Below are 27,934 nucleotides of genomic sequence, written 5' to 3'. Positions count from 1 at the left end.
TGCCAAACTGGTTCAGAGCAAGAACACAGGAAAATCATACACTAGAATAATCTACTTAGGCTTTAAAATATAGTCCTAAAAATCGTGCAGGGAAAAAAAAAATCAACTAGATCTAATTCAGCTAATCACTGAACTGATTGGGCACCAGCTGGTGCATCGTTTTTTATGTCGATTCCTGTTGGACGCAGATTCCAGATAATTTCGGATAATAATTTTTAATATAATTCCACTTTCCAGATTTTCCTTTCCATGATTTTACTAAAAATTACTCACATTCTAATAACATCAAAAGTCATGTTTGTCGGTATGATTGCCAAATTACAAAACATAGAATATGCATTTCAGTTAGAGCTACTTACAAGCCGAAAGCAAAAATGTGTATAAAATGTATGCGTCACAAAAATTATACCCATACACTGCGCAAATATTCACATACATTTATAAAATTATTTAAAGTTCTTATACAATTTTAAAGTATAAAAATGTTTGCTGAATCAGTAATATGCAATGGTTTCGTAATAATATAATGCAGAAGAAGAAATTTTGCGAGCAGCATATAGTAGTATATTACTTATAAAAAATAATTGTGCAAATAATGAGACAATGAAATTAATTTAACTTTAAACATTATTGTCATATTAGCTATATACCAATACCTACAATACTTTCTGGTTTACTGTTATTTTAACTAAACGAATTACATACTATCAAAATGGTTATATATTTTTTAAAAGTCGAAAGCTAAATAATTCGTTGGATTACTGCAAAAATATGTTTTTCCTATTGTTTCCTATAGTTAATTCCTATAGTTAGAAAGTTTTAACTTCGTATAGTTGACGTAAAAAATATTTGTAACATTAGATATAGCAAATATAGTTATATAGAAGGAATTGAAGTATTTGACTCAGTACTAAGTAAACTAGTTTCATTATTAAGCGAAAGTGATTTCTTTTTGTGAATAATAGCTGTGCTCTTTACTCAGACTAATAGAAAAAATATATTAATCTTTTAATCTTCAATGGCCACTCTTTTTTTCATTAAAAAAGCTGACAGTTACCTTCCTTTTGTAATTAAATAAAGTCAGTTTTGCATTAAACCGCGATTAATCATTTTCATTCTTCATTAAAAATGTAAAAGTTTCATTCAAAATAGCAATTTTATACCACTTTTCCGCTTTTCTGAAAATACAAAGAGGCTATCTTCTAAGGCCTCAGATATGGTAGAAAGAGTATTATTCTACATTATGTTTTCCAAAAGCCTGTCCCCCAAAGTAGTTATTTTTACCTCTCAGAAGCCTCAAAGAAGATATTTAATGCCAGGAGAAAGTCATTTTATCCAAAAGATATGAATTAGTGATAAATTCATTCTTAGTTAAAATCGAAATTCATCGATAAATCTGTTACAAGCGTTTGAAGTTTTACCCTTCTAGGTGATATAAAAGCTGATTATGCATTAAAACAGAGAAACATTTAATAAACATTTAATATGACACATTCTGAGAGAACAGCATTTTATATTTAGCCAATTTTTAGCATGTTTAAGAATTCAGTTCATTATACACGTTCAGCTTCTATTCGGAAAAACGTTCTTGTGCTGCATTTTGTAAGATAAAGCGAATGGGAAAATAATATAGCTCTGCGTATAACTTACAGTGAACTACCATGTTGACGTATCTGACCAATATTTGTATTGGAATGCATTCCTGAAAAACTCTATATACGCACCATTACACATCTTAGCAAGTGTGTAGAGTAGTAGACTCTCTTTCAATGCAGTCAATTGAAATTAAAACAAAGTATACCTACTTTTTGAGGAATGTCGTCATGAAAAACTTTCTAATGAGAACTGCCTCAAGATACATACGGTAAAATTCCAAGGTGCCAGTAAATGTAGACATTCGAAATGGAGCCTCTTTATAGCGCGGTGTTCCTAAAATCGATTTTAGTATGTATAAGTAAAAACTACTAAGCCCTGCCTAAAGGGAGAAAAACATTTTATTGCTTACGGAACGATGGATGAATTACCATCACAAACCATCAACATAATACGAAATTATTTATGGAAATTAAGAAAAAAAAGGCGTACAGTCATCAGGTTTACGGGAGCAGGAAACATGAAAAATGACCAATGAATTGACGGGATTCAAAGTCAAGACCTCCCGACTTCTAGCCAAACGTGCTTCCAGTTACACCATGAAGGCGCGCTGTAACGAGAGAGAAAATAGCTTACGAAGGAAAAGAAACCTGCGTAGGGAAACCGCTGTGCTAGCAGATGATGAGACAAAATGTGGGAGTTGTTTTTATCTGAAGTAGTATGCAGGTTAGTTGCACGCATTATATAATGTACATATATATATATATATATATATGTGTGTGTGTGTGTGTGTGTTTACGGAATGCATAAACATTGTACAACAAAAAACAGAGAGTGCCAACTCATACTTTTACGGGAATTATGATTCCATGACTCTGTACAAGTTCTGTAAATATGCTCTTTAATGTCATATAAGATTTCAGTTTCTTCATTTCTAATGACGTTTCGTTGTTCTTGAATTCGCATAAACAAATTAAATAAGTCACCCGATTAACTGCTTGAAAATCCAGATAAATTGTTGATAGCATTTTTCATTTAATTGAAGCATAATTTTCTTTTCAGTGTTTTGTATAAAACCAGTGTTCTTTAAATTTTCCCGTGTTTGTGATTTTAATTTGACTGCGGACGTCGTCCTCGGTATTATCTGGGTTAATCGGGAGCTGACTGTAGCTCCAAAATTATAAGGGGAACTACTATACGCATCTAAACGTATTTGTAAAGTAGTAACTTGCCGTAAACGTCAACAGACAGTTCTTTCTATAACAATATATACTTTACGTACGCGGTAGGCGTACGTTTTGTATATTTATTCTGCTGAAGTATTGCTAGTATGGAAAAACACGTTTCAGCAAAAGAATTGAATGAAGTCTTTTGTCTGCTACTATTGTAAGGAAACATTCTGTTCCTAAAAGTAATTTAAGCTAAATGTAAAATGATTTTTATTTAATTTTTGTTCTTCACTTCCGAAATATATTTTCCTTTCTTTAGTTCAAGCTGTTTTTCCATCATCAAAACTCTGCCAATGTTAAATTCTATTTCAAATATAGAGCTCCGTTCTTGTCATCGAGCTCATGACAGATCTTTGACAAGAACTTGTTGTTTATCCTCCGGTTACTGCGTAAAGGTCATTTCAATCAAGATGTGCGTATCTGCGAAGTGTCATGAACTAATACCCGTAGCGATAACATTTAGTGTTATGTAAGAGGGGGAAAAATTCTATTTTATAAAATTTTCTTTTATTTGATTGCGTTTTGATTGTGCTGCTTTCGTGGAACGAAAGTTATTAATTCTCATTCTGCAGTTGAAGATACGAATTTTATAATTGCATAGGGCAGTATTTGTTCGAATTATAAAAAGTAAAGTTATAAGGTATTTCTCCCTCATTCTTAGCATATCTTCGGGGTATAGTGGTCAGCAAGCTCGAAGCGTATTCAACAGGTCAGTGGTTCGAGTCCCGACGAGGGTATTGCTCATTTTTCATCTGTCTCAGCCTCAAAAATACTAATGTTTCTACAAAATAATAGCTCAAAATAATCACAGCTGGCTGTGCTTTCTGTTAATAGGAACAACTGATTAAAGTACAACAGTTGAAATAATGAAAATAGGATTAGCACAGCAGAGAACAGACAATATACAAAGAACATTAGAAATAAGTTTTACAAAAATAATACTCTTTTCTTCGATGCTACAACTAATTGAATGACAATTCGAAAATCCTAAAATGCTTTTCTGTTTCATAAACCGTTGTACAAAGTCGTTACAAAATATTGGTCACGGGTGAAGGGTAGAAAGAGCAATCCGCCTAGATGCAAGTACATCAAGCCACCGACCTGAAGGTTGACATCTTTATTCCTTGCTCAAAATGTTTTATGGAAAAGGAATTAAAAATGAATTTTGAAATGAATGAATTCAGTTTTATCAAATTGAATTTAAGTTAGAACTTCACGAATAGAATGCTTCAGTTAGTTTTTGATAGCTTCATTCGTGAAGGAGATGCTGATTTAGAGAGTTAATGTCAATCGTCTGTTGACGGAATGCTGTTACTTCATTCAAAGTGGTCCAGCATAGCACTGACCGAGATCTATCAAAGAACCGAGATATTTTTCATGAGCTACCAAGGAAGCTATGCAGTATGACTTTTGAATCTAAATAATTTTTACGAAGCCTTTCCATAATGTCTTTCATTCAGATTAATTTACTGTATTATTTGTTATCTTCTTGGTTTACAAGTGCAACAGCTGAAAGAATCCTTCGTTAAGCGAATTTGGTTCATGCGGAAATTATTGCGGAACTCATACTGCGAGCTGTAGCCGTCTGTTGAGGAGGTATCTTTGAGTTTTAAACTGATATTATGTTTTTATGTATAACATTCGCACAATCGAAATTTAGCTAACAGCCGGTCCCATACCAGATTTCTTTAATGTGGTCGTCGTAACTACAAGGTCGGCTGTCCCGTTTGTTGTAGATTTTGGACGTCCAGTATGATGTTTGTCAAGCACTCACCCCATTCCAGTTAATCCTTTAAGAATCTGGGTAGAGTACTATGAATATGTCACTTGTATTTTGGTGTAGGTTATTAAACTCGTCAGCAGTGATCGAGAACTTCGTAAATTTTGGCTTTGATGAGTTTTCATAAATACGATCTTAATTCGTTCCTGAACCATTAGCCCCATGAGTAGACATAGTATTAGGCCAATAATCATACATTTAGTTCAACTTCAAAAGCGATTACATTCTTAATGAATAAATATAAAAAAGCTAACTAAATTCTTACGTTTTCAAAAACAATTCTTTGATTCATGTACTGATGTATCACCCGTCTGCTTTCCCATTTAAAACTTATAAGAATTTCGTGCAGTCTTTGCACGAAATTCCAGATACCTTTACTATGCACAAGGAATTAATATGCTACAAATATGAATGAATATTTCAAAGTGCAGTTTAGTGAAAATGCTAATGCATAGATGGCGAAGCACAGCACAGCTATTTCTCCTTTTTTCCTCTTGACTTTCCGAGAACATGGCAGCCACTTCCGCCAGTAAAAAACTAAAAAAAAAAAAAAAAAAAAAAGGGGGGGGGGACTGATAATGTGACTCAGACTTTGGAAAGCACGATTTAATTCACGTCTATATAAAAGTTAATTTTAACAAATTAAGTGTGACAATATAAAAGTTATGTTAATATCAATCCATATTAGGTTAATTTAAGAAAACTAAGTGTGACAATTATATTAGTTTGCTTAAAGATAAATCAAAAAATAAAGTGAAGGTAAATATGAGAGAAAAGCAATAAATTACAAGGCAAAGAAAGGGAACTTACTTCATTTTTACTTCACTGGCATCTAGGTGGAGAGTTACATGATTTAACATAACTTAAATTTAAACTGCTTTTTCCAATATCTTGACCAAGCCGCAAAACAATAACCACCGAAAATTGAATAGCATGGAGTTTTCATGACTTTCAACTTGCCTAACGTTAAGTAAGAGACAGTTTCTTCAAACAATTCTCTACGTGGATTCCCCATCCTCGACTTAGATCTCTCCCGTGCATTGTCACAATTAATATTAACTAACCAATAAACCAAATTACCGAGTATTTTAAAGATACAAGATACAAGTATGAGAATGTGAAAAAACACTGCGACTGTTTATAATGCTTTCCGGGCTGACATCATAAATATTCTTATACCATAACCGTAGATCTTGATGAATCGTACTTGTTAAGTAGAATGTTTATTCTCTCATATTATACTTAGCTTCGTTCCGTTTTTTCCTAAATCTAGCACGGTTGTAAACATTCCGCTGAAACCGCAGTAGTCGCAAAAATGGCTCTAGTTAGTAAATTAAGCAATCATCGAAAAATATCTTCGTATCGCAATACGAAGAGAAGCTTAAATTCAGTCCAGTATTTTACAACATAAGTATTTAAACAAAAATTCATTAATCAAATTTATATTGAGAATAAAAATACGGCATTCAGTAAAGTAAAATAAGTTCATAAATAATTAAATAAACAGGAAAATCTTACTAAAAGAAATTGCTGGTGAGTTATAGTGAGCAGTAGAATTTCCGGAGACGGGAATCTGGGAAAATTAACTATGCTCTCGCTGGAACACGATCCACGGATATTCCAGTTTATAGTTGAATATGCTAACCATTTACAGCATGAGAATCTGCATGGGGAATGCCTTAATTCCTTACAATATAAAAAGCTGGGAATTTAAATTTCTAGAAATATATACTTAATAACTTTCTATAAAGATTAAGATTTGGATTACCTCAAAGCAAGCGATGACTATCTACATAAGAACAAAAATGCTTTCATGGTAGACTTTTTAAGGAAAACTTGCTTTTATTTATCTTACACACATGGAAAATGACGAAAATCTCCATACAGGAGCCTATTTCAAACTATGGGTATTTTCAGCAATTTACCGCTCGACTGCTGATGGGTTGAGCTGGGATGGAACCCACCAGTGTTCAGCCGCTGGTGAGCAGTAACGTTCTAGAGATCAATCAGATTTTAAAGATTTTAAAGATTTAAATTCGGACTAAATTTTAATAGTTAGGTTAAGAATTCAACGTAAAAGCTTTATAGTATTGAAATATTTATAGCAATTGAGAAATATATCAACGTTCATAATTTAGGCTAATTATTAATAAAAGTTTAATTCTTAAAACACCCATATTTAAAATATATGAATTAAATTTAATATGCTTCGTTTTAATCATAGATCTGAAATACTGTCATAGGTTACTAACGTTTATGACAATAATCTCATATCACGAACAAAAATTTCAAAAGTTGAGTCATAGAGTCGTGCGAGCTTTCAAGATAAAAATTCTCACTCCCCACTCATGTTCTTTGTGTTATAATGATAACAAAGCTAACAACTCATGAATGCGGCATTTGTTATATTTAAAATGCGATAACAGCGTTTCCGTCTGTCCTAAAAGGAGATACAATGATATTTCCCCCCTTTCCTCTTAAGAAATCGTAATACGTATGTTTTGAAAGAAAGGCCGCTCATCAGATTTATTCGAATGTAACACAGAAATTTTGTATGTCATTGGTGGGAACTTTATTTTGATATCAACAAAGGGTGTTTGTTAACAGTTGTCTGTGGCAATAACAGCAGAGGTTTTGATTGTTAAAAAAACAAAAAACACGCAAAAAAACCGGCATTAATTTGGTAATACATTTTTGCTAATCATATAAAAATAAAGATGTTATACAAATTAAAATTCGTGATAAACGTAATATAGATGTGACACATAAGCTTAAATCTAGTTACAAAAACTTTCCTTTAACACGAGATCTAGTTGCACACTTTTCTTTTAACTTTTTCCTTTTTCCACTTTGACGAGGGAAGATAACTTCATTAACTTAAGGTTTCGCAAGGAATCTCAAGTAAAAGGTTTTCACTAAAAATAAATTAAAGTTTAAAATATCATTGTAAAAAGAATTTAAGATATTCGCTGTATTCCTCACAGGTCATCACCACATATAAAGCCAATGAATGAGTCAAATATGTAAAATGTGTACGTAAAACATAAACCTGTATTATGAATAACCCTTAATATCTTCTTAAAGGCTTTCGTTTAACGTGATTTACTAAATATAAGATATACTAAATACGTGATTATATTTATACATATGCCTATTCAAAATCTCAAGTGCAAGACACTTCGGTAGAAGTATTATAAAGTTTAAAACATCATCGGGCACAGAGTGTTAAAAGTTATTCACATTATTCCTTAAAGTAAATCACTACTGAGTATAGTGATTAATAAAATAAGCCAGATATATGAACTATGCATGCGCGACATATAATCATGTGTAGGCCAGTGACTATCAGCACCACACTTTTAAGGAGAGGCCAACAGTTTAAAAGGTGAATATCATGCGGAAACGTAAACATTTTTTAATATGGAATGGAAAACAATTTTAAACTTTTAAATTTATCTCTTGTCTAATAGATAAGTTTCTGACTGAAAGATAGAACAAATAATGGGTGAATATGAGAAGTAAGAAGATTCCATTTATATTCTAAGGATAAAAGACCGAAATAGTTAGACAGCTTAATAAAATGAAAACATCGTTTTCAGTTAGAAATGTAGATAATGCTGCAGAAACATAATTACATTCGCTGGCAGAGCTAGAAGAAATCGCGAAGTTGCTTTATTCAAGATAAACATTTTTAATGCTTTACAGTGCAACCTTCTGTCTTTCATTCGGAAATGTGGCAGCTTTGGAAAATGTCTGGTGGGTATTCTGACAGCCAGTGTTGCTTTCATTTCATCAAAACAGTTATAGACGCTTTAAGGAGTGCTTCCATCAGTTTAAAACGATGCTGCAATCTGAAGCTGTTCATGCTTTTTAGCAGTTCACAAATTTTAAAAATGGCTAACCCAGTTTTGAATTGACAACGTAATTACATCATCACACATAATCATACTGTGCAGTCATTATTATTTTTTTTTTTTTTTGAAGAGGAAAAAGCATGAAGCTTTGAATTTTGAAAAATAACATATGGCTTCGTCGGAGATCGATGCCAGCCGCTGCATTACAAGGACACTTAAGAGGAATATATTTAGGTTCTTATTATATTTCCTCAACAAATATTCTTTGACTGGTGAGAAATTCAAAGAAAGTTTCAACAAAATGACTTCAGCTCACATTTCCTCGTTGCACAATATTACTTCTATGACTAGGAATATAGTATGTGCGTAATTCCTATTGTAGTTCCAAAGGTATATTGACTGCTTGCTTTATCCCGCACCTAAAATGAAGCTAAAAAGTAAATCTTTTGTGCCGAAATAAGCAGCTGTAAAGGAGCAACAAAAATGCTTTAAAAACGCAGTTTTAAGGTATAGCCTCGAATACCTCACCAAAGAAAGGCTGCGACGAAGGAAGGTTATTTTCCTTTATATATAGAAGGCCCGTACGAGCAGGGGCAGCTCTATAGCTGACACAGGGGCAGCCACTTACCAGCTAAATTTTCTTACAAGCCATAGCTAAATAAAGATATAATTTTTTGAATTATTAATATCTTTAATTTATGTGAAATGTCAGCTGTACTGATGGCGTTGAGCGCCTGAAATGCTGGAGATGGGCCTAAGTACGAGAATGATAAAAAGTTCAAACACATCAAATTAAAAGCATGCAATTTAACGAAACGAAACAGCCGTCATACCAAATAACTATTGTTATATGGAAATATTCAGGTTGTTATCTTTTCATGCTACTTCTGACTTGAAAAGTCCAATCGATTGCTTAATCGATTATGGCATTATAGCAAAGCAACTAATTCGATTTTAAATCTTTCTCGCGAAAAAATGGATAAAATACAGTTGTGAAGATATCCAGCTAAAATTAAGTTACCACTTGTCATCACCAGCTTTATGCCACATAAAATAACTGTTTAAATCAAAAGTTTATAAGATATTTCTCCCGCCTTCTTAGCATGCCTTCGTAGTGTAGTGGTCTGCATGCTGGGCGCGTATTTGAGAGTTGAGTGGTTCGATCACCGGCGAGGGCTTTGCTCATTTTTCATCTTGCCTGCATCCAAAAAAATACCTATTGGCACTACAAGTTATGCTGTATTTTCAGTAACATTAATTGGGAAGTTGCATTAAGTGGAAAATACCATTAACTGTTCCACATTTAATGCGTTGGAAAAGTTTAGTTAGAAACCAAACAGCTTTCTCACTGGGTTAGGTGCTTTTCAGCCTGTTGGATACCGTCGACGGAAATAAAAATAAATGCATGAATATAATAAATAAAGAGCTTAGTACTGTGTCCTACGGGGATTGGCCACGAAGCGAGGAACATTGAAATAAGGACCAGAACATGGAAAGAAGGTGCATGGTGGGGACTGCTGAGACTAAGCGGAACACTTTTCACTATTATCGTACATGTTAGGCATACAGTTATATTAATGATGTGCTATAATAAGCAGGTACAGGTGTAAAGATGACCAAATACGTTACAAATTGTGGAATACATTAAATGAGTTCTGGATTAATCATAATATTAAATATAATTAAAAACAGCAAAAACAAAAAACAAAATAAATAAAAAAAAAAAAAAGAAACACAAGACATTAAGTAAATTAATATATCTACAGAGCGAGCTGCTGACGGCACGGTGTCCAAGGAAAGAAGCAAGCCACTCCAGGTTGTCACCAATGCTTTTAGCAATGGTAGTGCAGTCTCTAATGCGGCTGAGCGCATATTTATTCTTAATTGTGTTCTTGAACCATGCCGCCATATTGATTGCAGTTGGTCTTTTTAAATGTGAATTCCCTGTGAAGCCAAACAACTATCTCTTAATGTGGATCATGTATACATAATACATAATCCTTTTAGTTGAAAAGGATATAATTTGTTTAACAAATTGTTTTTTCGCGCATCCTAAGTAGCGATACCGCCGAATGCTTTAGTTCATTCTGCATTCTGTTTCAGGCAATTGAGAGGAATGGTCCTCGTGCATAACGTAAATGTAAATCGGTTTCTCTTTAAAAATCCTTTATGAAAGCACTTTGTCTTGTGAAGATAACCTTCGAATGCATTTTCAAAATTAATAATCAACCGTCTAACGGATGCTGTTAGATTTGGAAAACAGCATCAAAGTGTCCACGTCCAAGCGAATGCATTTACGCATATACATGTGTTTGCATTTAATCCCATCATAATTTCGTTGAATACGGAATCCAAAGGGGTAAGGTTAAGGTTAATGTTAATCAATAAATGCAAAGCATATCGAATGGTATCTGCTTATACGGAGGAAGCCCTTCGTGAAGAACGTTTTAAAGACAACTGGCTCGTATTTATATTAGACATGAAGAAATCAAACGAAAATTCGCATACAGTCAGCTCATTTGGTGGAATCCGAACACGGGTCAAACTACCAGCGTTCAGCAGGTTTACTGGTTTTGGTTTGGTTTATTTGATATCGGCAAAGCACACGAGAGCTATCTGCCTATGGGGAGGGATGCCTTCTTGGAGGACTTTCTAAGGGAAACCGGCTCTTATACATGTTACACGCGAGAGAAACAACGCAAACGCCCATGAAGACACACCATTTGCCAGTATTCGAATTCCCGACAGAAATACCAGTGTTTAGCGGCTTTACCGCTCGACCGCTGATGGGCCCAGCAATTTTACGTTAAGTCGCTAGTGGGTCTGAAGTTGAAAGTACTTTGGTTTCTTTGCACATTTGAGGAGAAAACACCATTGCATGCTATACTAAAAAAATGTTTTATTCTTTGTTTCAGTGTTTTTCTGAATATAAGAACGTATTTTCTAATCAATTTCTAAAGATAAGTGAATATTAATAGCCACGGTTTCGATCAGAAAAAAATATGACAATGTTTTTAATTAATTTCGTCAGCAAAGAAACGAAAGGTACTTTATAAGTTATTAAAATTCGTAAAATGCCTTTGTTATATACTTTAAGATTTTCTTTTTGATAATCAGAAAAATATATATAACATAAATCTCAGTTTTCGTTCTTCTTCAGTTGTTGCTTGGTGTAAATATTCTCTGTGCAGATAGTTTGAATAGAAATATCCTTTAAAAATGAGTATTACTTAACGCCAGCTTCATATCACATTCCGTTCATACACCAGTGTGTTTTTGACTAAGGAAATCTTTTTCTGTTCTCACGGATCCTGATGTGTAATTTGCTATTCTTCCTTTACAAGCTGCCTTGAACTATAGCTAAACAGAAGATGAAACGCCTTAAAAAGTCAAAGCCAAAATGCTAAAACGATTTAGTTTTCAGATTCAATCGTGCGTGTATCTTTTGTCTGCATCGTATAGCGTATTATTAAGTAACGCAGGTGGGACAACGCAAGCTGAATGCATTCAGCTAGAACGTGAATTTTGCACAAGAGCAATAGATAAATATTTCGCGCGTCTCTTTACCTTGAGCCATGAAGCCTTTTATGCTGAATCTGCAGTAAAAACACCCTAAATACTATTCAGTTTGTAGCGTAATTTTCAATCCGAATTTAAGATATAAGAATAAATATTTAATAACATTTTTCGTGTATGGAATGATTTTATGAAGCAAATTCGCACTCGTGAATACACCAGTTTAAAGTACTATACTTCGGTAATGCTTTTATCAAACAAATAAGCATTTAAATGATGTAAATGTCAAAAAATAAAAGATGTTGGAGTTTTTCATTTGCGACATTCTTTAGAAATCAGTACTTTTGGAACTTTTATTTAAATGTTCATTAAGTAATTATACATTTTGAGTAATCAACATTTAAAAATAATATTGCTTGAGTTCAAACGGTAGAGTATGCAGTATAAGAATCGCAAAGTTTGTGTGTCACATGAACAATTTAAAACAATTCTAACTAGCTATTATAAATGTCACAGAATAAATAAATAATATAAAATGTTCTTGCATCGAAAAAAGTAAAAGTAAAACGTGCTAATAATATGTTGTTATTCTATATGACCGGACACTTGCACATTATTGCCTCATTCGAGAATGGCTAATACCCATTGGTAACATAGCATCGACCGAAACGTTGTCCAGGATGCACCACAGAAGACGACGAATTTGAAATGTTCTGTCCCAGTTTTGATGGAAAATATCTTGGGGGGGGGGAGAGATCCAAGGATCTCCATCCCTTTTTTTCGAACTATTAATCCTAACAATCAAATAAAACACATACAATTTAAAAATATTGTTGCGTTTCTTTCTTTCTTCAGTTGTTACGTTATTTTCTTCCTTCACGTTCGTACGGGGTTTGTATGGATTTGGAGTGAATAACGACGACACTACTTGATGAAGTATCGAAACACACTTTATTGGCCGGTATTAATCAGGACAGCTCCAAAACACGTTGTACAGTCGTCAAAGATCTACTATAAAAACGTTGGAAGAATCAGCGACACAGCCTTCACACTGTCAGGCAATAACGGTGGAGACAGCTTCCTGCAAAGCACCCGACTCTGCTTTCCGGAGTACAGCTCCCGACTCTGCTTGGTCGGTCTCGGAACTCCACGTACTCTCGAGACTCTCCACGCTACAACTCGCGATGCACTCGACGACACACAGAGCACAGCTCCTGACTCTCGGTTCAGTCGTTTCCGGAGCTCAACACGCTCTCTCGACGATGCACTAAACGCGATACTCTACGAGATTCTTTTGGTGTACTTGACGACCCACTCGGCAATCGCCTCCGCAGGGATTGACTCGCTAGACGAGACACACTCACTCGATGAGAGACACACACTTACTGACTGCGGACCAGCAGGGTTTATATAGATTTCGGCTTGTGTTCGAGAACATTCTGGGCTAAACCGGTAAGAATTCGTTCCAGAAGGTTCTCCATCCGTCCATGGTATATCGCCAATTTTGTCGCCAAATGGGTGATTTCTCGCCAAATGTGGCAATTCTGCCTTCCCTGTCAGTCAGCCTTTTCACTGTCAGTCGATGCAGTCAGCCTTTTCGCTGGGATTTTGAGAGCAGTTTAGTAGTGTTTAATTCCTTTACAATGCCTACTTCTCCTGTAACTCGCTCACTTTCCTTCAGCAGGAAAACATACAAACAAAATACTTTACGAAACATCTATTCATCATATATTTTTTTTATAATGATGTTTTGCTTAGTTTGAAGAAAATTAAGTAGAAATGTTGTTTTGTTTATGATAAAAGGCATCAACGAAGTGATACAATCAAAGCTTTATTTTGCCTTACTGAAATATCGTGACGACATAGTAGTTACTTTATTTTGTTACTTCGATAAAATGATAATGACTATCTTTCTGGTCAATGCTCCAAGAAAAAAAAAAAAAAAAAAAAAAAAAAAGAGCACAGCGCTCGTACGAAATTTCTATTTGCTTTATTACCAGTCACAGAATATACTTATGACCAATATTTTAAATGCTTGTTTCTCATCTTTATGAAAAGTTATGTAGAAAATCCAAATTTTTTAAAAGCAAAATGAATGTAAAGTTGGTTTTCATTCATTTCCAAATAAAGAATTTTGCTTCTAAACTGCAAAACGAAGACAGTATTAACATGCTTGCAACTACGAGATGAGTCATAAGAACGTTTTCGCAAATGTGGAAAATATAAAAGATTCAGTTTAAAAGACTGATTTTTCTTCTTTTTTTTTTTTTTTTTTTTTTCCTTAGCCCTGTTATTTGCTTGATCCGAAGCAACAACAGGTTTCCTACCCCTCTGTCTAAATTCAAATTTTCGTTTTTTTTAGCACTATAATAATTTTCCATGCTGTGGCAATTACTCTATCAAGTAACAGATTTTTGTAATACTTTTGTGATTATATTCTTTTCATAATATATTGTTGTGTATTTCCTAATATATTGTAGTTATTTCAGCGATATTTTAAATTTTGATATTTCTTTCCTATTTTTTAGAGTAACTTACGTTTCTGTACTAAACACCTGTAGTTTGCACTTTTACTTTTCATGTAAAAAATAAAAGCATTTAGAGCATTTCCTTAAAAAGATGCTGCCAAATCAAAATTTACTATTATCTTTACACGTTTTCAGTGCATAGCTAATTAATTGTCGTAAACAGCATGATTTACAGTTGTTTTCAGTGAATAATTAATCAAGTCGTGAAACACATTATTAAGTTAACTCTTCTAAAGATAATTACTTCGAGAAAGGGATGATTTCTGTGAGAACCTTTCTGAGATAAGGGGACTATTTGGAATTTTTTTTTTAATGAAAAAAAATCTGACCTTGGTGATAAAGTGTTTTAATTTGTGAAAAGGCTTGAACAAGATATATATGCAAAACAACCAGCAGTATTTAATTAGTATATAATGACCTATAATTTAATCATGCGTAAAGTTTAAATAATTATGATAAGAAAGGTAAGCCCTCTATGCTTTAAAAGGAAACCTCAACTTTATCCAATAATTATTCTAATTTTGGTGAAATTAGTGAAAATACCAATTACTTAGAAAGTTACGTTATGTGATAAATCCTTGATACTTCATTCCAAAGATGAAACGCTTTTCATCGAAGATTTTTCTGCCGAAAACTTTCACTACACAGCGGTTAGTGGGTCTTATTCAGATTCCATAAGAAAATTTAAAATCTCTATGCAGCAAGATATTGTACAGCATGATTTAGGCAGTTGAGCCTGAATTAGACAGATTTTATAGTTTCTTTCGAAACAGATATCTATAGATCAAACTATAAAGATTATAAAGTATGAAGATTCAAAAGAAAACAGGAAAAGAAAACCAACACTGAAATTAAGAAGACCTATTTCTTTGATTGAAATCTAGTTGTTATTGCCTAAAAATGAATAAATAAAAATGTAAATAAACAAAAATTAGTAAAAATAAAGCATACAAAAAGGTTTTATCGAAAATTAATAAAAGAAAAATATTCGAAATATTCGAAGTTGCATGAAATATAAATAAATTCTAATCTTAATTTATTACATTTAAAACTTCTAGTGAATATTCGAAATAAAATTTTTCAACAAAACAGTGCAGTATCCTGAAAACAGCACTTTTAAATATAGAATCAGTGTTCCAAAATTCAGAGCCCACCAACGGCCGAGCGGTAACGTCGCTGAACACTGGTAGTTCGGACCGAGGTTCGAATCTCGCGAACGGGCTGGCTGTATGGGCGTTTTCGTAGTTTTTTCCATGTGTAACGTGTATACGAGCCAGTTTCTCTTAGAAAGTCCTCAACGAAGGCATCCCTCCCTTAAGGCAGATAGCTCTCGAGTGCTTTGCCGTAATCTAATAAAGCCAAATAAAAAAAAAAAAAAAAATTCAGAATATTAAAAGCCCTAAAAGTTCTTCAAACAAATTATCACAATAAAGTTTCTTTTACTGCATTTTCTGCTGTTTATATACTTAAATTAATATAAAAGTTTTAAGTCGAACTGCTGCATAAACTAAAATAAATTTGTAGTTAATCGTACGATTGTAAGCATGTTAGCAATTGTATACAGCAAAATTTTCAGTAATTATGCACAGACATTCATTTCCAAAGCATTTTGTAAATGAAAACGACTCGTGTTTATGTTTACATGCGGCGAAACTGAGGAAAATTCTCAAGCAGCCAACCCGTCGCACTAGAAGTCTGATCTCACAAGGCAACTACGGATGTTCGTTCAGTTGATTTTTGGTAGATCTTATGGTTATCTTATAAACATTAGATACCATGAGAGAATGCTGGCACATGCAACATAATACTTCGTCATGAAACACTTCGCTTTGTAATTGAATTTCAAATAATATTTTATCCATAATCATTATTCTTTTCAGAATTGTTTTGTAAGTGGAGTTTTATTCGTTGGTTCCTATATTTCAGTCAGTTTCTCACCACGTACTTTTATTTTTTTGACACGAATGCACAATTCCATACGTAAATTTCAAAGAACTAGTTTTTGTTTATGTATTATTCAACACTTAAGATAAATGACTTTGTTTAGGAGCTAGAGTTTTCATAACCTTGGTTAAATGCTGAAAGTAAAATGCTTATTTGACCTTCACAGTATGCGAAAGTCTCTCAAAATTTTGTTCACATTTTACAGCTCAACGAGATTAGCAAAATCGGAAAGATAAAATTCGCCTACGGCACGAGAACTCATGAAAAGAAATCTTAAATTTTACCGTCGTTGTTTCTCATACATAAACGGTAAATTTAGGCTATCCTGCATATTTGCAAAAGAACAAAATTGTGGTAAGGCTAATGCAGTTTTAATGTCGGAGGATATATCCTGAAATCCAGTGGAGAAATTTGTTTCCTGTCCTGAATGTATAGATAAATTTTCTATTGCAAAATGAAAAGTGAGTTTCTAAATGACAAGTAAAATTCTTGACGAAGCTATAACTTTAATCCATTTATAAAATAATGAACCAATACAAATAACTCTTCCTCAGCCACTTTGCAAAATGAGTATAAATAACAGAATATATTAAAATTTGTAGAGATGTAAAGTTTAAAAAAAAAAAAAAAAAAAACAGGAAATGGGAAAAATGAACAATGTTCTCTCGAATGCGGGCCGAGTGTGCTACCGTTACACTTCAAAGGCATACTGGAAGGAGGGCGAAAATACCTAGTAAATTACTATTCAATAAGTTAAAGTATTTATGCTAGTTTAATTAAATCATTCATTTGACTGAGACATCTTAGTAAAGTGTTAAATAATTTCTATAAATTTATCATTTTCAAAAATTTACAGTGTAAATGCTATTGCAGAAAGAAAAAAAAATCACTTTTTCCCTAATAAACAAAAAGATAATGTAATTGTGGCAAGTTTATCCAATTTTTAAAATTCCAGATCGCGATTTTGTTTAATTAAAAAGGTAAATAATTAATAAAATACTTAGCGCTGTGCTATTATTACCTAAAAATGTGTCCCCATTTTCTATAAAATCACCTTCATGAGCAGTACCAAAGAAACTTTATAACCCATGAAAAGTTGCTATTCATTTCACGTTTTTCCCTTGAAATAATTTAATTTAACTATTTCGACCAAATTACAATCTTTAAAATTTTTATGCACTTATTTGCAATACACAGATGTTCCAAATGAATGTGCGGTGAAATATAAACATAAATTGTTCTATGCATGTATAGTGGGAAACGCATAGTTTTTAATGATAACGAAATGTTGAATAATAGTGAGAATGTGAAATGTAGTTGCTTGCTCTGTGCGGAGTGCTGCGTGTACATTGGACACCATCTTAATATATTCCGATAATTCGTGAAGGGAGGGGAGGAATGATCTGGATCTTTGGAGGAGTTCGTCATAGGATAATTTGACCATAGAACGCGGAGGTGGTTATGTTCTGCATCCTTTTGTGACTGATCTTTTATTACTACCGTAATTCATAAACTATGCGTTTTCTGCTGCATGTTCATAGGACATTCAGGTTAACATCTGTCGTAGAATATGCTCCCAGCGTTTAACGACATTTTCTAGGACACCCAGTATGTATTTGATATTGCCACCAGAAATAGATTTAGATCCCTTTATCATTTCAAATACATAATAATCAAATTGGCTTCCTGCATTTAAAGCTATTTTTTCGAATTTTTCCCCAGCTTCATTTAATTAGAAACGATTAAAAAACTCTGAAATATTAAATTTTCTATAACAGTGCCTCTTTTCAAGGGCCGCGTGGATTAGACTACGGAATGAGTTTTCTTTCTGGGATTATCTACATATGTATTCTTCGCAAAGTATATTGTTGCGGGCGTACGGGTTCATAATAGATTGAATGCACAAGTCCGATAAAAAGTTAATAAAATTTATTCTTATCACAAGAAATGTAACAAAACGCTGGATTTTTCCTCAAAGATTTTCGTACAATACCGCAATATAATTAGTAGCTATATTTTAAACCACTAAAACATTAAATAGAACGCAATCCAAAGCGCAGAGAAAGCTAATCCGATCTCACCGCGAATTCGCTGCAATCAACAACAACTGTTATCTAAACAACTACCGAGATGAGATGTTTCTCTCCGGCTTTTATAGCTTTTTAAAATCGGCGCGCTAGGCAGTTCTAGCAATGTCTGGAAAACAAAAAGCGTAGAATTACGTTTACAGTTAACATAGTAGTCAATTACATTTATTCAAATTAAATATCAATTAAAATATAAACTTTTATTCAATGTTAAATGCACATGCTCTTGTATTTTTGTTTTCTCTTAAAACTCGTCACTCGCTGCATTGCATGAGGAAATAAAACAATTGAAATTATAATTTTACTAGAAATATCTAACTAAATACGAAATTCGTAACAATATAGTCGCATGTTTTGTCGCCGCAAGTACCTATCTAATGACTGAATGGGAAAAGCCCGGAAATACAGGGTTCATACCGGTCGTGAAAGGCACAGCTTAGTCTTCTGTTTGGTAAATTAAATGTTATTTTAGCAGAGAATGTTATGTTAATTAACCAGTTATCTACTATTTCGTCATTTACTACAGCTCTTCTTTCCGTATTCCTCACCAAGATACAAATGAGTAGCCAGTATTTAAACTGAAGTTTTGGGGTTTTAAAGCAGAGGGTATTTCTGATACGTGTTGTTAGATACTACATTGCTAATTACATACGACATACGCATTGTTACATAATACATAGTTAGTTTTCTGCCAGCTGTGGTAATTGCAATTATTCGGCTTTGCGTTTTCTCGCTGCTGACATCTTTATTTTCCATTTAAATAAACAAGTTAGTTTAACCTTCTTAAGACTCTATCTTTGTTCTCAGACATAGCGAAGGTTCGTTTCACAGTATTACTAGACTAAAATAGCATTAGCAGAGCAAGTGTAATCACACACATTCAATACCCACAAATACACAAATACACAACACCAGGAAGGAATGATCTGACGAACATCAAAAATCACATGAAAGGAAGAAGTTGAGACATGCAAATGATTAGTATTTCAGCGCGTTTAGACGACGCGGGAGGGAGAGACGACATCTGAAGCACTGCATAAAAGAAAAGTTGTGTAGTGGATTTCTCATTCGGAAAGTGCTTTGTAAGGTTGAAGTTTTCTTAGAATATCGTGTTATGTCTCGAATAAGAAGAGGAAATGCTTTGCCTATCAAGAGTGTGGATTATCGTTCCGTGATATCATCCGTCGCACTGGTCGACATCCAACCACTGTCATGCGAATATGGAATCAATGGCTTTCTGAGGGTCATACTGAACGGCATGCATGATCTAAACGCCCTTCCATGACTAACGCTTGAGAGGACAAACGTATTGTGAGGTCACACCTGCAAAACCGTATAACCACATCACGGACCATTAGTCAGGAAATGGGCATGTTTACAGCACGCCTAGTATCCGCTCGTACGGTACGTCGACGCTTGCAGCCGCTTGGACTATCAAAACGACGACCATTACTTGGCTTCCCTTGACAATGCAGCATAGAGCGAGACGGAGACTTTGATGCACCGAACGGCAAAGCCGGATACCAGGAGTGCCACAACGTCGTCTTTTCAAACGAGTCCCGGATCTTCGTGCAGTATTCGGATGGCCGTATACGTGTTTGGAGGCTCCAAGGAGACTGCACGTTACTGCTTGCATTCGATATCGGCATAGGGGCCCTGTACCTGCTGTAATGGTGTGTGCAGGCATTGGATGCACGACACACACATCTATAGTTCGGATCGACTGTAACTTGAATACAGATCGGTACATTTCTGACATTTTATGTCCAGTGGTTGTGGCTTATCTTCGAGGCCTGCCAAATGCCATCGTCCAACAAGACAATGCAAGACCACATGTTGCAAGTCGTGTTCTGACCTTCCTCGATAGACAGGGTATTCGATTGCTGCCTTGGCCTGCACTGTCTCCAGATCTGACACCCATTGAAAACCTCTGGTCATAGGTTGCTGAGAGACTGGCCAGTCATCCTTCTCCAGCTAATACAGTTGATGAAGTGTGGCATAGATTTGAAGTAGCAGCATGGAATGAGTTGCCCTTTTCTGTCATCCAATCTCAGTTCGACTCCATGCCCAACCAGATAAAGGGCATTTTAGATGCCAAGGGGGTCAGCTGTTTCTACAAATTTCGCACCACTTTAAATTCCCAAACTTCTTACAAGTTTAATCATTTTATCTTAATGGCATACTGTTTTAAAGTACAATAAATATCTTTTTTGTATTTTCTTTCCTTCGTGGGGATGCAGTTTTAATGGCTAGCAGTTTGTTTTTATTTTACTCTCAGACTAAGATTGAATTTGTGATTACTTTACACACACAAAAAAGGTAGTTGAAATTAAAAAGAAAAATCTTTTTAATTTCTTAGCGGTTTTAGCGATATCAAGTAAAATGTATAATGATCTTCAGAAAAATTCTGAAGTGACTTGAATTGCCGTTAAAAATAAATTCTGAGAAAATAAATAAGGTACTGAAGTAATATAAGTTGCCCTTCAAAGTAAGTAATGAATACCAGCAATTTCGGAAAAGAATTGTAATGGCCCTCATCGCTCTTAGAATTAAATAATCAGTGCACATATTTTCCCAGAAACTTTGAAGTGATGTTACCTGTCATTAAAAAGGTACGATTAGTTCAGATGCATAATTGTGCGTGAAATGCGATAAAATAATGCCGCTATACAATTTCGTATTTCTTCGAAGGTTATACAAGGCATGACTATTAATATCTAGGACTGATCTAGGACTGACATCACAGCATGAAACCGATCACTCGCCCGAGAGAGGCGCTGCTGGTATCTGGAAAGTAATACATCTGCACATGCTCCCCGCAGCGCGCGTCAGTTGTAGACACGAGCTTGGCTGGGCAAGACGCGTGGAAACGTATTTGGTGAAGTATTGTTGTTGAAGTGGGAAAGTGGTGTTGTGAAAGAGCTGAAATGGAACAAAGGGTGAACATCAAATTCTGCTTTAAACTGGGCAAAAGTGCGACAGAAACGCATGCAATGTTGAAGCAAGTGTGTATGGTGAGCAAACATTATCCCGTTCCCGCACATTTGAATGGTATCGACGGTTTTGGGACGGCCGTAAAAGTGTTGAGGATTACGCCCACACCGGAAGGCCGATTTCCGTGCGTACGCCCGAAACAATTGAGAAAGTTCACGAGCTTATAACAGCGGATCGGCGACTGACTATTCGATTGCTGGACAGCGAATTGAACATCAACAAAGAGGTGGTCCACCAAATTCTGACGCAAGTCCTAGAGAAATGCAAGGTGCTTTGTTGATGTTGAAGACATCAAGAAGAATGTGACGTCGACATTGAAGAGCCTTCCGAAAGAGGACTTTAAAATTTGTTTCCACAACTTATACAGCCGAGCACAGAAGGGTATTACGGCAAATGGGGATTAATTTGAAGCATATTAAAAGGTTACGTTTTTCACATCATCTGTTCTGGGGTAATTTGAGCAGTCCTGGAAATTAATAGCCACACCTTGTAGATATTGGACAGATAGATTCAGACATAGATATAGATAGACCGATAAACAAATAGATAGATATAAGTATATAAAATAAAAGCAAATGAATAATCTACTTCGTACGACTAGGTTACAAATAACAGCTGCAGCACAAAAACGTAAAGCATGGTTCTGAGAACTTTTTAGGAAAAACTAATGAATAAATTCATCTAAAATTTTTTGTGGAACTACTCACAAATTACCGAAAAATTTTTGGTTTGTGATATGTAACGAAGATGAATTGTTGCTGATTTCGGCCATTCCTCCCGAAGAATTCCGATCTCAGAGCAATTAATTTTCTTTATGTCGTTTCTTAGTTCCATATCTTTGTTTAAATTTAGTCACGGAACAAAAAAAGCTTTTATACCTTTGTTTATTTACGAGGTCCCATTTCTACGCTTTAACATTAATAGTTTATTTGTAACCTGATTCTAGGAAGTAGATTATCTATTTATTTGTAGTTTAAATATAAATCATTAATGCTGCCTTTGCGCTTAAAATAACTTTGTATTAAATTACATTCAAACATTTAAACTTAATATGCACACACACACACACACATATATATAGTAGTATAAACAATTATGTAAAAAACTAAATTATTCCCATATTATTTCCGTGAAATATGCTGCTAAAAATTAATCAATTATAGATAAATGTAAGAAATGAAACAAAAAATCAGCAAAAAACAAAATTTCCTATAATTATGTAAAACATCAACTAATAGTTGCCAAACCAGAAGAATTATAAATATGGAAACACAAAAGTTACAAAAATTAATGTAGGGCCAGGAATGCAATCAAAATCTGATTCAACGTTATCAAGAGGAAGTAGTTCAGATTCAACTGAATCCCTTTCCCTTGGAAAACCGCTGCGTTTCTGTTAATCCAAAACTAGCCGATGAACCATTCTACATTATTTAATTATAACATTTCAACCAAAAATTTTGAATTCCTCCTCGACGCAGAGGCAATCCGTCAAGGAAATGTACAAAAACACATCCCCCCCTCCCATACGTAAAAAATTCCAACGTCTTCTTTCATTCATGCCTTGGAGGATTTGGTTCCAAATTTCTTATTTCTTATACATACCGTTCTTCATAAGCCCGATGTTCCTGTATGTCCACAAGTGTTTCATTAACTAGTCTAGTTCATTGGCGTTCGATCTGATACACTAAATTATTTCGATTTAATCTAATTCAATGAAACGGAGATGCTGTCAGATTTCCACTATGTTATTAGTGACTTCTTCAAAATGGGTTGCAAAACCAAGCAATCATTTGCAAATTATGGTACAACTGTGCTTCAATATTATTCTCATATTTTGTTATCTTATTGTTTACCGTTAATTTTATGGCATCTTCGTGTATGTTTTTTGATAACGATTTGTTGTCCGAGGCCTTCCAAAAATAAAGCTTATAAAAACGTGCTGCTAAAGTAATAGACTTTAAATGTCGCAGTGACATCTTAGTCCATCAAATGGAGAATTAACGTCGTATTTGATGAAAGGAAAGTTGTTTTATGTTTCATTTTGACCGGTCCGCGGATATGACAGAGACATGTCAGATGACCTGAGGCATTATCTAAGATCAATAAAATCTTAAAATCTAATCCATTTTCTTTTCAGTAATATTCTTTCGCATGCTTGTTATTAGTTGATAACGCCAGCCGTGAGGTGGCATTTCAGAGATCCTATATGGCAGTGACCCCCAAAACCCCCGGTCCGCGGACCGGTACAACCCCCCCCCACAGCGGGCCGCGGTAAAATTATCAAGCTTTGACTGGTCTGCGCTGATAAAAAGGTTGGGGAACACTGCTGTATGGGAAATGTTTTGCCTACTTGGATTTAGAAATGCAATAACGAGAGTACTAAGTGTGAGAAAAAGCCTATAAGCTAAATCTGTGAAGAAAAGGTAAGTCTAAGAATATTGATGCTAAGCTTAATATTTCATAGTGTTGAACGCTGTGTATTAATTATATAATTATAGTTGTGTGGGTTAATAAAACTCTTTATCAGATGGGAAGATCACTTACCTCTGGATTATTACTTCGTACTGTAATGAAGCAGTATCGTATAAATACAACATGACAAAAATAATGTTTGAACTACTTTTCAAATAAAGCATTTGAGATAAAAGCTTTCTTTTTTAAACGCTGCAACACAAAGAGGTGATGTTTTAATAAACGTACTAGGCTTCTAGGTACAAAAGCCCGGGTTTTAATCCTGTCCTGCATTATAAGCTAATTTCTGTAAAGAGGAATTTCTTTTGAAATTTTGTATTAAAAAATAAACCGCACAAAATTAGAACTGACTATATGAAAGTAAAAACGGATATTTATGTTTAAAAATAAGTTTGGACTAATTTTTATAATATAGATTCATTTTGTTCAATTTTGTTTTTGAGAATTTCAAACTGGACTACAGTGAATTCGGACTGTTCAAAGCCGGGCTATGTGAAGGTACTGCTGTACTCGAAATCATACAGTTTATTACATCATCTTAAGGCATTTGCATTTATTTCATATTTAAAGAACGGTTAAATTTCTAACTTGCTCATTTGACTTTCTATATATCTTTGCTTTTATAAAAAGAGTGAAATAAACTGGTAGATAACTATCTCAAGTTGTTCATGCCGCTTTGCTATGCATGAATATTTTGGCAACACGTAACTATGCTTAGCTTGATAATTTACAAGTACTACATTTATTTGTTTTCTGCGAGACATAACTCTTAATCAGGGAATATAAACGAATCGCTTTGTATTCCTTTGCTGGTCGGTTAAGCTGGCGAGCGCGCAGTCGACCTTGAACATAAGTCGCTTAAAATACGTAAACAAAATCTTTCTTTTTATCTATACCCTTATTATAAACAACTGCATGCACGTGCTTTTCACAAGGAATAATAATATGTTAAGTTTACATATGCGAAATATCAAGTGATATGTCGAATTAAATCCGTGCGCAACCAGTAAGAGATTGTTATATATATCCATAATTAACTCTCATTGGAAAGGAATACAATACTAAAATTAGTGCTTAATATTAAGAATCTTTCAAAGACTGTGATAATGTTTAAAAACTCGAGATCAAGAGGAATAAAAAGTAGGTTAAAAGCTGGTTTTTTAAAATGTAATTTTGGTAACTAATTAAATTTAACTTTTATTTCTCAGTTAAATTAATGAAAATAAAGCTTTCGCCGTAGCAAGTTTCAACCATGATAATTTATAAAATCAGCCTGAAATCACTTTGCAGCTACATAATCGAATCTTTGCAAAGAATTCAAATAAATTGACACCTACAGAAAACTGAATTATCAGAGAGGAAAAATCAGGAGATAGAAGGCATAAAAATTTGTGTGTCTAAAGATAATTTATACACAAAAATATAACCTAAAACTCAATTTATAATTATAATTCCAAAATTTCACCCCTATTATTATTTTCCTATTATAGCTCGAAAGTTCTGACTTCAGATCGGTTAATTTTTTAAAACGTCACGAACAACGTCAGAATAATAAACTCTTACGATGCTTACACCAGCAGATCCTTTGTTACTGTCTCCGCTGTAGTAACATAACCATTTCGCGACTATATGGGCTTGAGGGCAAAGAGGACAGGAATGCACATTTATAAGAAATCTTCAAGGGGAAAACATCATATAGAGTTTAATATCTGACTACCCAGAAAAGAAGCTGCAGCGTACCAAGTTGTTGAATTCACTCGCGGCGGATCCATCGCCGAAAAGTATAGGATAGTGCAATTTCCACTTACGAAATTCAGTTAACAACAGAAAGACGTGAACACATTTAGTAGTTTTATGTGATTTTGAAATAACAATATAGACAAAAGAATTTACTGCAGTGTATAGAACGGACAATATAGATATCAAACGAATTTGAAAATAAATGTTCTTTAAATGTCCTCATTCTGCTTTGAGTACATTATTCGACGGTTGGGAAGGCTTGCATGATGGGTCTCAACATCTTCTGTGGAATAATGTTGGACTACAAGCGTACTCTAGTTTGAAGTTGGGCGTGTCCCATTGGAACAAAAATGCATCCTCTAACTATCTATCTATTTATTCTTGCCAACAATTCTACCGATCTTCGCTGTTGTTTTTATGCACAGTGAGCGTCTGTACCACAGGCTTGTCCTAATGAAGGCTTCTGTTGCCGCAATCAGCAACTACACCGGCCAGCGATCTATGGTACACTAATTGCCTGTCCCCTAATTATCCATGGATGGCGATATGTTATACATACCGCACGTGCATTCTTGCAGGGTTGTCAATACAAATTGGTAGATACCGTATGCATCAAACTATACGTCTTTTAAAAAATAACATTTTAAATAAGCATGCAGTGTTAGTCTGAAACTTAAAGATGCTCCTCTTCTTTTGATATACTAGGTATTACAAAATAAGACTACAGATTTTATTTCCTTAAATGTTAATCTTAATATAATTTCCGATTTCCAAATTTTGTCAAAGTGAATTAGGCAATTTTAGGACTATTAAAATGCAAAACTTAATTTTTGTATCCAACCTGTAGTGAAAGAAACATGTATTAAAATGAATACAATACATTAATATGTTAATAATCTACCTTTAACAACAAGTACAAATTCGTAGGGATGTTGATAGTTAATAGATTGATGAGGTCAGATGTCAAAGTAAATAACAAATACCACATTATCCTGCATAAATATTCGCTCAAGCCCTTCTTTCTTTAGCAGATTCCATAAATTTCCTGAAAATCTGATTGAAACTGCTTCGCAGCATTGATCTAAGTCAATAAATTCGTTCTGGAATACGTATTTAATTTATGCTATAAAAATCTTTATGGACGTTTTACTCTATCGAAGCCATATAAAATGTTAGTTTTGTATTTACAGATTCATCCTATCCCTATTGTAAAAGCTATTTTTTTATTGACTTCTATCGTATTTCAAGAAACTTTGTAATTGGAAGTACCTGTTTAGAAAATATATATATCGAAATGAAAATTATAGCCACCTTTTTTTTTTTTTTTTTTGTACAACAACTTTGTTCACATTAACAATGTTAACACGTAAGGAAACAGGGTCATCTAAAATCGGGTCAATCATTTAAGACATTTAGACTGATAGAAAAAATAAAACTTCCTACCTTTTTCTTTCTTCTTTCTGTTCATGAAAGGCATCTTGAAAGTCTTCAGTTTCCACTGAAAACAAAAGAACTTTCTTAGAATTGCAAATTGCGCTTAAAAATTCAAGATTGGAAGTGAAATATAAATTGCTAATGCATAGTATAGAGTGATGAATCAGAATCAGGTTTTTTTGTATAGTTTCCGTTTGCAAGTCCTATTGATGAAATTAAATATTTCTCCTATCTTTTGTAATTCTTCGCTTGAATAAAGATTTCATTCGCTGAACATTACAATGCATTACTAATAAGATTTGTTGGGATTATTAAACAAAAAATCTTTTGGAAATAAGTTCTATGTATGTAAAGAAAAATTGTGTTTAATTTAAAAAGATTTACACAAGAACTAAAAGTATAATGTATTTCTCAACCTTCTAGCATGACTTCGTAGTGTAACGATAGCACACTGTAACGCCACCACCAGGATTTGGCGATTGGGTCCCCTAATTCCCAATTGTCCATTAAGGTATTTCCCCCTTCCTTCTTGCATGCCTTCGTGGTGCAATGGCGCGTATTCGAGAGGTCCAGATTCGAGTCCCGTTGAGGGCATTGCACATTTTCCAAATGTCCTGCTTTAAAAAAAAATACCTAATGGCTCTGCAAAAGGCATAAAGTTACTTATAAAATTGACGTTATTTATCAAATTGACGTGTGCCTAATGGCATAACGTTACTTATAAAATTTCTCCCCATATTCTCTCTTACATTCATTAAAACTC

General features: G+C 34.1%; 1 protein-coding gene across 3 annotated transcripts in view; it reads right to left on the bottom strand.

Moving 5' to 3' along the window:
- Positions 1-27,934, bottom strand: part of Pka-C1 (Protein kinase, cAMP-dependent, catalytic subunit 1) — a 581,879-nt gene that overhangs the window by 465,956 nt on the left and 87,989 nt on the right. For all 3 annotated transcript variants that reach the window (XM_085808130.1, XM_085808129.1, XM_085808131.1), the window contains exon 2: positions 27,181-27,235. In XM_085808130.1, the coding sequence (XP_085664256.1) occupies positions 27,181-27,214 (34 nt within the window). In that variant the 5' untranslated portion in view covers positions 27,215-27,235. The remainder of the gene's footprint in view (positions 1-27,180; positions 27,236-27,934) is intronic.

Source organism: Stegodyphus dumicola, chromosome X1 (assembly GCF_044657685.1).
Source record: "Stegodyphus dumicola isolate Sdum_Otavi_A_Nest chromosome X1, ASM4465768v1".
Taxonomy (NCBI): Eukaryota; Metazoa; Arthropoda; class Arachnida; order Araneae; family Eresidae; genus Stegodyphus; species Stegodyphus dumicola.
This window is presented reverse-complemented; position numbering and strand designations above follow the sequence as displayed.